Source organism: Limanda limanda, chromosome 17 (assembly GCF_963576545.1).
Source record: "Limanda limanda chromosome 17, fLimLim1.1, whole genome shotgun sequence".
NCBI classification, from domain to species: domain Eukaryota; kingdom Metazoa; phylum Chordata; class Actinopteri; order Pleuronectiformes; family Pleuronectidae; genus Limanda; species Limanda limanda.
Genome location: NC_083652.1, coordinates 23,822,001 through 23,832,467, shown reverse-complemented (window position 1 = coordinate 23,832,467; position 10,467 = coordinate 23,822,001). Strand labels below are relative to the sequence as shown.

Genomic DNA, 10,467 nt, shown 5'->3' with positions numbered 1-10,467 from the left:
TCACACAATCTTACAACAGTTACCGAGATTCATGTTGGACTTAAATCACACGTATTCAAAGACTTACTTATGTAACACATGTTGTGTAACGCGTTGTGGTCACTTGCGTGCGACGGGACATTACAGCAGAGCTTGAGATTTAGTGTGAGTCACATCAGAGTAAATAAAGCTCAGGGTCGTGACTCGTGAGTTCTGAGAAACACAAAAGAAACTGTGTCAGACAATCCACGTGAAACCATGAATCTACAGATTCCTCTCCACAAATACCGACAACAAAACAGCAACAAAGCATTGACGAGCTTTAACGACTGACTTTAATATGTACATACTTTCATGTTTTAATGGCACTGAAGCTACAGCAGTGGTGGTGAGAGCCCGGCAGCGTCTCCACCACGCGGCTGCACCATGTTCTCAAGTTCAGACGATTAAAAGAGGCTTTTAAATCCCTGATAAACAAATGCTATAAATATCCACTCTAACAAGTGGATATTAATAGCAGGGTGCAATCAATACTGCAAATATTCACCTGTAAAGCTGATAATACAGCGTCACTACTAAGAGTTGACACCATCGCAATATTATGAGCTTTACATCAGTTGCATTTACTGCAGGGTTGTTATCGTGGGCGGGCCTTAGCATTCGGTAAACCTTCTCCGATTCCCGGCTCCTCTAACATGCATTTCAGCAAAAGCAAGCTGCTGGACGGACGGATAACACGGACCGACAGAGAAGGAGAGAGCGATACTTTGAGAAGAAGGCCCTTCACTGAGTGATCATCATCATTACTGCTCTCTGGGTCGATCCGCTGCTGGTGAGCATTAAACCAACGTGTGCGTTTCAAGGTGTAAGCAACAGATAGAAAGTTTCAAAAAGGCTTTTATGAAGACCCCCTGGAAAAAAAAGACACGAAAGAAAAGAAAACGCACTTCAGCGCCACTCTCCGAAACATCACACAACATGAAGTGTGACGGAACACACCGACAACACAGAGAAGAACACAACGTCTCTCCCTCGCCTTGCGTTTGGCAGCGAGTGACTTTGGCCGTCCAGATAAAATTGGCAGTGTCTTGCTCTTGATCCATAAACAAACGCACACATTCACGCACACACGCACGTACACACACACACACCCTGCACATACATGATGCAGTACATAAACATGCACATACACAGATATAAATACAAACAGTTTTTTCATTAAATGCACTTCTGTGTCCGCAGGTCTCTGCTTTGAAAATAGGATGGTGCATAAATAAAACATTCCCATCGTTATAGAAAAGAAAAGGTCCATGCACGTCCGGCGCCTCTGAGTTCAACCACACTGAGCGTGGAGAGAAGAGGAGGGGCCTGCGCCCCCCCGACAGCATCCCACGCCATCTCAGCCGGTCTGGATTTCCACTTCTCCCTCAAGTGTTGTTTTATCTCTCTCTCTCTCTCTCTGTCTCTCTGGCAGTGGTTCGACAGTATATTTGTCCTCTGTCTTGTGAGTGTGTGTCTCTCACAGGTGGGTGCTGTCCTGGGTCTCGAACCTGTGGCTCTCTGACAGCCCGGCGCTGCACTTCCTGCTGCTCCCCTGGTTGGGAACCAGAGAGAGGGGGTCCGGTCTGATCAGGTACCTGCAGGTGGGCGGACAATAGAACCCTGTGATATCTGCAGCTTCCCACGTGTGCTCAATTTGATGTGCTCTGTATAGAGTTGCAAAGGGGTGGAAAGTTTCCGGTAAATTTCAAGAAACTTTCCGGAAACTTTCCATAGGAAGTTTAGCTCGGGAATTTTGGGAATTTTGAAAAAAACTACGCAAATTAAACGCTGAGCAATAAAAACATCATTCAAAACTCTATTTTAAAGATGTATGGAACGTTGAGTTTCAACCCTCCACTGTGCATTCTTCCATCACATGCACAGATAACTCCCAGCATGCTTCACTCTACAGCAGGGCTATTGAGGCCTGCTGTAGAGTGCAGGACGAGTCAGGTAAGTTTCCATGATATTACTGGGGAAAATATATTAGCATGCTGATTGAGGATTGTTCATCTGTTCATCTAGACTATTTCCATTCATTTATCCATCAATTGTAAAATATTTTCACAGACGATTCCAATTGTTTGGCTAACTATTTATATCTCTGGCATTGCATTAGTGTTTTTTTACAAACTTTTTTCTCATCTTATTCTACAGAACAATGCCACGTGCACTCTCTCATGTGTGGAGACATTTCACCCCATCCAATGTAGAAGGAAAGGCTGTGTACATTTGCAAATACTGTGCAAAGACCTATGTTAAGAATGACACAACGATGCAGAAGCATATTGTCAAGTGCCCAAAGTTTCCTCAGGGCTCAAATCAGCCTATGACACAACAAAATGTTGATATTTATGTCTGTATATGACAAGGTAAATACAGTTAGTATAAATTACCCACAACATTTCCAGTTTATTCCTGTTTATTCCCGTATATTCCTGTTAATTCCCGTTAATTCCCAAGGAAAGTTTCCAACTTTGAATATTCCCGGAATTTTGCAACCCTAGCTCTGTATCACACTGGGCGTTCACTCACACAACATCATGCAGCTCGAGTCGTGTGTCCGGAGACGGATTGATGAGGATGTACGACAGTCGGTTGCCTTGGTCTGTCATCCCGTCTGAAACAGGAAGAGAAGAGGTGAGTGGGGCAGGAAATAAAATAGGCACAGGATACTCAGCAGGCCGCTCTGCATCTGTACACACACAGAACAGAGGTTACAGTGAGTCACATGACAGGAAGGCAACTGTAGATAAACACGGACACAGGCGGAGTACGTGGAGAGGAGCAGACAGTAAACAAACAGTGAACAACTGAAGCTCCTGAACTTTCAAATCCTAAAGAAGTAAAATAAATATTATCAGTGAAATGTTCTACTTGCACCAAAAGTAAAAGTTGTGAAAGGTCTTAACTGCTGCTGTGGTCCAGTAGAGACTATTCTAAGTATCGGACCCGTCCAATGGGTCGCAAGATTAATCTAAGGGCTCATGTGTGATTGAGAGTATAGTTAAGAAAAGTAAAAAGTTCTGCTGCACAAATTTTGACTATGTTGTTGAAATTTTACTACAATATTTGCCTTAGTCTAGAGTTGGCAATCTTGGAAACAAGGAAGCATCCCACCCCCCTCTGATTGGCCCTCTCGTCATAGCTACACACTCACAACTCACGAACGTGCACAATCTGACAACAACTAGAGCGTGACTCGCTTGCTAACTTCGGACTCTTGCACTGGAGGCAGGTCGGATAGTGACAGCCAATCGTTTCATTAGGTTTGAATGAAATGATTTACAATGTAATAATTCAGGTTTCTGTCCGAGCCGATTAGTGTAAATGTCAAATATGTTTGATTTTTACGATTCCAGGTTGGAGAGGCTCCGACTCAATCAGTACTAGAGCGACATCTAGTGGCAACAATGATCTAATATAGAACCTGGCCTCTTAAGCAGCGGGCGAGATTCGCCTCAAACGCCTGTCTGAGGAGAACCGAAAGTAAATTGAAAGCTGTTCTTGAACCAGTTGGAGAACATGCATGATCTTGGTCTCTTTGAAAGGTAACATTCTGAACTTCCCCCCCCAACAGTCAGAATCAGTCTAAGTGCTACTGACATTGAGTAATAGCAGTTGGAACACAGTTAAGTAGAAGGTTTTTATTTCCGCCTGAATATTTTTTGTTAAACAGATGCCTGCAGATGACTCTAGCTGGGACTTATGAGCTGGAAAACACACTGGGACCCGAGCATGAAGCCTTGACTAGCCCAGGTTCAAATTTGATAACAATACCACAGAAAATTAATATTTCACAGATTTTTTCCTAAGGGCATGTCTAGGCGTTTTCCACAAAGGCTATTTGGAACTATGGTAACCAACTAGGCTAAAAAGGCTTTTACACTCAAAATCATACTTTTATATAAAGGAGGCAAAACCGGTCATATGGTTTAAAATGTAAACAAATAAACATCTTTCATGTTGGTTACATCTTGATGCTGGCTGCGCTGAGATTACGCAACAGCTGACTGTGGCTATTCTTTGATGTAATAGTGTGTTTTGGACTGATTATGTTACTGGATTGGATCGTCTGGACCTTTGTACCAAGACTGTCGGTGCTGCGTAACAGGTTAAACAAAGTGAGAGTACTTGAATTTGACCACTGACGAACTCTGGCTCTGTACCTGAGATTAGAGCAGAACATTTTCACACAAACTCACTGAATCCAGTCGGCGAGAGGCCCAGATGTTTCATCCTGGTTCGCACCAGGGCGTTGAGCTCCTGCCTCTCCGAGCGCCGGAACAGGGTCAGCCGCTGCTGGCTGATCCTCTCCGCCGCGCTGCCCGGCCCCCCCTTGGCCGCGCTGGAGCCCCGGCCCCCCTTCCTGCTGAGCCGCCGTGCCCACTGCATGCTCTTCCTCCGGAGCAGCGGGTGGTCCGAGGAGTGGGAGGAGGTGGAGATGGGCTCCGAGGAGGTGGAGTTGCGGTGCACGCCGCTGCGGGACAACAAGGGCTCTCTGGATTCTCTGGTGTCCTCGTAGTCCTCCACTGTGATGGAGACCTGGGACTGAAACAAACACACAAACACACAAACACAAACACACACACAAACCTTTCATTTCCTCATGCAGTGTAATCAAGCTGTTATCACACAGGTTTGATTAAATCAGCTCCTCACCTGTGCCGTGTCTGTTTTCTTACAATGAAGAGGAATTAATAAGTTCTTATCAGAGCAGAAATGAATGATGAACATGATGCACTCCTCTGCTTACACTGAGTAGTCCAACATAATTAAATATCTTTTTATATTGCAACCAAAAGATCCATCCTGCTCCTCATTCTGCTTCAAAAACTAATTTAATTTCCACAATTGGAAAACGTGTTTCTGTGTGGTCACTGCAGCGGGTTGGAAACTGAGACCTGACTGTCTTTAAATCTGATTTGTCTTCATATCTCTGCATCCATTTGATCCAAAATAAACGTTTTTATATAATATTTTATGTAAAATGATCATCAATTGTAGCATTTGCGGTTAAAATTTTTACAAGGTATTTTCAAAAAGAACAGTGGCAGAACAGGGGCCAATCAGATTTCAGCTTGGGCTAGTGTCCCCCCCCTGGCCCCACCCCTGGATCTGCCCCTGAGGGTCCTGCTCAGTGACTGCGGCTAGGCCCGCCTTTCTCATTAGCATACCAGACTGAAATGAGGGAATGAAATAAATAAATAAATGTGGAAGACATTTATTTAGCCATTTCTGTTGTTATTAACGTATTTATTTTAATATTTATTAATTAATTAATTTCCTTTTTTATTTATTTATTTATTTCTGTATTTATTTCTACATTCTTTTATTTATTTATTTATACTTATGTCATGTATGGTCCTCCATAAATTGCTGGCTACAAAAGTCAAAACTATAAAACAGCAGCAGACCTCAGAGACTGGGAGCTTGTGGGCCTCTGTCCGGTAGATGCCGATGGGAATGTCTCCCGTGGAGGAGCAGAGCTTCTGGTAGAGCCGGCCGTAGGTGCGGATCCACAGGTCGTCCTCCGTGATTCTCATCTAGAAAAACACACAAACGTGATAATGAGCCTCGGAGTCACTTTGGAATCCAGAGAAAAATGAATCGTGTTCAGCCTCTTACTGCGCAGAGGAACCCTGAGCCGGGCATGGAGTCCAGACCCAGCAGCAGCCTGGTGATGGAGATCATGTAGTCCTTCACAAACGACTGGCAGGAGAACACAGAGAGCGAGTCAATAAGAAGCGATGATACGATAGAGGAGAAGGATTGTTGTGATTCAGTGAGCGTGTGTTGTGGAGACCTGGTAGAGCAGCGTGTCCAGCATGCTGACGCTGAACACCTTCCCTGCAGCGAAGGGCAGGCGGAACATGAACACCAGGTTGGAGCCCTTCTCCCTTTCCTTCTGCAGAGCAATCGCACAAACACACACAAACACACACACACACACACACACACACACACACAAACACACACACAAACACAGGGGATTACACTAGCCCTGGAGATAGTCTGATGTAATAGAGATAGTAGATATGATCTGTTGTTTTTCACATCCACACAGTTTGTAATAATCATGGTTGTTTGTCTCTCTATTTCACTCATTATTTAATTCATTCATTCATCTGTAAAGATATTTATTTAGTTGTATATATTTTATTTTCTATTTAAAATTTTTGATATTCTATTTCATTGTTATTCTATTTTATTCTTTTTTATTCTATTTTATACTATTTCTATTTTTATTTTATTTTTTTGGGTTGAAATTACTGAGCATTTCTTAAAGAGAGTGTGTGACCCAAGCATTTCATTGACAGTGACTACTTCATGTTATCTCTGTTAATTTGACAATAAAAAATCTTGAATCTTGAATCTCTATGTCAACCCTGTGATGGAGAGGCGATGGTGAACCCCTCCTCTCGCCCAACGTCAGCTGGGACTGGTTCATCCTCAGGGGATCCTGAGTTAAAGGGTCTAAAGTGTGAGGGTCGAGGGTGTGAAGCTTTTACCTTTTCCAGTTTGGACAGAGCCAGGGAGTAGTGGTCTTTGACTTTGAACTGCATGAAGCGCATGTTGGCCGGGTGTGTGAGCTCCGTGATGATGCTGAGCGCCGGGAACAGTCTGAGAGGAAGAGACACAAGTTCAAACAACACTTGCTTCATGCCAGTGTGTGAGATCTAGGGTTGCAAAGGGGGGGAAAGTTTCCGTTAAATTTCAGGAAACTTTCCGGAAACTTTCCATGGGAAGTTTAGCTCGGGAAGAAAAACAAAAACTACGCAAATTAAACGCTGAGCAATAAAAACATCATTCAAAACTCTATTTTAAAGATGTATGGAACGTTGAGTTTCAACCCTCCACTGGTCATTCTTCCATCACATGCACAGATAACTCCCAGCATGCTTCACTCTACAGCAGGGCTACTGAGGCCTGCTGTAGAGTGCAGGACTAGTCAGGTAAGTTTCAATGATATTACTGGGAAAATATATTAGCATGCTGATTGAGGATTGTTCATCTGTTCATCTAGCCTATTTCCATACGTTTATATTCCCGTTTATTCCCGTTAATTCCCGTATATTCCCATTAATTCCCGTTAATTCCCATGGAAAGTTTCCAACTTTGAATAATCCCGGAATTTTGCAACCCTATTGAGATCACAGGGGAAGCTCAGGCACAGCAGACCTGAAGAGGGTCTGGACGTTGACGATGGTCTTTGCGTCCGCCATGTAGTCCTCCTCTGCGATCATGGAGCTCTCCTTGTCGACCACGACCATCGTGTCGGCAAAAGTCACGCCACACCGCAGCAGACTGTCCAGACTGAGCAGAGAGAGAGAGAGAGATCAGTGATGAAGGGCAGGGCGAGTGAATCAAAGAGCATTTTGATGAAGCCCATGAATGAATAAAGATTGAGAACATAATAAAGAAGATGAACTGGAGGATTATGAAAGATGAAAGACGCTCGTGTCTGTCTCACTTGTCGATGGAGCCCACTGTGTAGAACACCATGGGGAACCAGCAGATCGCCTCCAGGAAGTCGGCTTCAGGTCTGAGCCAATCAGAAGACAAACGCACTTGAGATTATCACCAGAAGAGATTTATTCGTGCCATGATGAAGAGCTGAAACACAGACGGAGCCCCCCCCCATGCACCCTCCACCTCCCTCAGTCTGAGAAATACAGCGCAGACAAACTGCACTACACTGGAGTGACTCAGCGTTTTATTGCCTTTTTATTGGACTCCACTCTCGTTTGGCCCGACTGCTTTTGTGTAACAGCCACAAAAAAAAGACACAGGACAAGGACGTGGAGTGTGTTGTCCTGAAAGCGTTTCACAAATCATGTTTACAGTGTTCGCCTTAAATCGCCCAGTTTGCTCTTTTGTTAAGAAGGAACCCACATCACACGGCCGGCAGTACTGGGCAACATGGAGTGACACGTAACTAGGGTTGCAAAGGGGCGGAAAGTTTCCGGTAAATTTCCGGAAACTTTCCGGAAACTTTCCATGGGAAGTTTAGCTCAGGAATTTTGGGAATTTGAAAAAAAAACAACTATGCAAATAAACGCTGAGCAATAAAAACATCTTTCAAAACTCTATTTTAAAGATGTATGGAACGTTGAGTTTCAACCCTCCACTGTGCATTCTTCCATCACATGCACAGATAACTCCCAGCATGCTTCACTCTACAGCAGGGCTACTGAGGCCTGCTGTAGAGTGAAGGACTAGTCAGGTAAGTTTCCATGATATTACTGGGAAAATATATGAGCATGCTGATTGAGGATTGTTCATCTGTTCATCTAGACTATTTCCATTCATTTATCCATCAACTGTAAAATATGTTTACAGACGATTCCAATTGTTTGGCTAACTATTCATATCTCTGGCATTGCATTAGTGTTTTTTTACAAACTTTTTTCTCATCTTATTCTACAGAACAATGCCACGTGCACTCTCTCATGTGTGGAGACATTTCACCTCATCCAATGTAGAAGGAAAGGCTGTGTACATTTGCAAATACTGTGCAAAGACCTATGTTAAGAATGACACAACGATGCAGAAGCATATAGTCAAGTGCCCAAAGTTTCCTCAGGGCTCAAATCAGACTATGACAAAACAAAATGTTTATATTTATGTCTGTATATGACAAGGTAAATACAGTTAGTATAAATTACCCACAACATTTCCAGTTAATTCCCGTTAATTCCCATGGAAAGTTTCCAACTTTGAATATTCCCGGAATTTGGCAACCCTACACGTAACCCACTTCTGTTTAAAAGCGCGGCCTCCAGATTTCACCAGATACCGTGGCTGAGCTCTTACATGCTCTCCAGCAGCAGCACGATGGGGTTCAGCTCCTTCCGGGGTCGGTAGTACGCTCGCAGAGGCACGATGAAGTTGTACAGGCCGTTCCCGGCGCTCTCCGCAGACACAATAATCAGTTTGTTTTTGAAGCCGTAGGCGCGAGCATCTTCGAATGGGATGTGGTGACAAGCCTGGGACAGAGGAGAAAAAGAAGATGACAGCAGTTTGATCTTGGTAAATAACGTGAAGAAGGGAATTATGGTCCCCTGGCACTCCAGATACTTGTGTGAAATGTTCGACTGAGAAAGGTACTTTGATCCATTGTGTATGGGAATGTCCTAAACTGGTAGCTTTTTGGAAAATGGTTGTTCAAACTCTAGGTTAAATCACAGGTATTCAGATACCCTGCGTAGCAAAACTTTGTATTTTAAGGGTATACCCAGATTCCTTATCTGTCAACTCTAAGAATAAGACTCTGATCCACTTTGGCCTCCTGCAGGCCGGGAGGATGGTTGCTTCATCCTGGAGAGAGAGTGAAGTATCGTCTACACAATCTTGGATTAGAGAGATGGCAATGTGTGTTACATTAGAAAAGCTAACCTGTGTAATCAGGGGTAAAGCACAGGAATTTGAAGAGGTGTGTGGTCCTTTATGGACTTTCTCAGGCAACGGTAGATTATATCTATCTGTAGGGATATCGAGTGTGACATTTTTATTTTATTTTATTTATTATTGTCATTATTTTACGTAGGTACGTATGTTTGTGTGCGTGTTTATCTTTATCTATTTATTTTATTTTTTGTATGTATGTGTATGCAGTGAAGTTCGCCTGTATTTCATTGTGCAACTTGTGTGGAATGTGTCAATGTGTTTTGTAGGTTCTTATTGGAAATTAATAAAAAAACATTGTTCAAAAAAAAAAAAAGAAGGGAATTCAGATGCTGACCTTGTCCATTCTCAGGCAGCAGAAAGGCATCTTCTCCTGGAGGAGGTGGCACAGGGCGGGCGAGCTGCCGATGTACGGAGAGTTGAGCGGGTAGCCCTTCACCCACCTGCAGCACAAACCCAGGTCACATCTCAATGAGTTCTACATGTCAACTGTTGGGATTTCTAATTTTTAACTATAGAATATGTGGTATATTTCAGCTAATAACTCTTTTGAACATGGTTATAAAACATGATGACATCTTAAAAGCTTAAGCGTCTTAAACTCTCTTTGAACACTATTCCAGGTGTTATTCGTTAGCTCTCTCCCCCTTAGAATACTTCTTGACCTGTACAATGAAGGACCCTGTTGTATGACGTCATGTTATCTCTAGTCTTGGGGTCCCACCTCCCACCTATAAAACTTCTTGCCCTGCAGGGAGAAGTCAGACTTCACTATTTGGCCTGTGTGATTTCTCCAAGTGTCTAGAGCTTGTCCTGACTTGTACTACCTTTGTGTAATTAACATCATTATACTTGTAAGTACTGGGTCCGCGCTCCTTTCCTTCATCATCACCTTCTACAACAACGGCGACCTCTCGGCCGACCAGAATACACGTCAGTTGTGTCTGACAGAATTCCAACCAAATAAAGCTAGAGGTAGTTTTAGCTAGATATTAGGCCTTCATACAAAGGATTTTAATAATAACCTTTCCTTCCTAG

General features: G+C 43.4%; 1 protein-coding gene across 1 annotated transcript in view; it reads right to left on the bottom strand.

Moving 5' to 3' along the window:
* Positions 1 to 859: 859 nt before the first annotated feature.
* LOC133023161 (potassium channel subfamily T member 2) overlaps positions 860 to 10,467 on the bottom strand; it is a 46,168-nt gene continuing 36,560 nt past the window's right edge. Inside the window, 11 exon segments of the mRNA XM_061090125.1 lie at positions 860 to 1,616; positions 2,557 to 2,641; positions 4,227 to 4,572; positions 5,439 to 5,567; positions 5,650 to 5,733; positions 5,828 to 5,929; positions 6,534 to 6,645; positions 7,204 to 7,338; positions 7,496 to 7,567; positions 8,839 to 9,011; positions 9,767 to 9,918. Of these exon segments, the coding sequence (XP_060946108.1) occupies positions 1,499 to 1,616; positions 2,557 to 2,641; positions 4,227 to 4,572; positions 5,439 to 5,567; positions 5,650 to 5,733; positions 5,828 to 5,929; positions 6,534 to 6,645; positions 7,204 to 7,338; positions 7,496 to 7,567; positions 8,839 to 9,011; positions 9,767 to 9,918 (1,508 nt within the window). The 3' untranslated portion in view covers positions 860 to 1,498.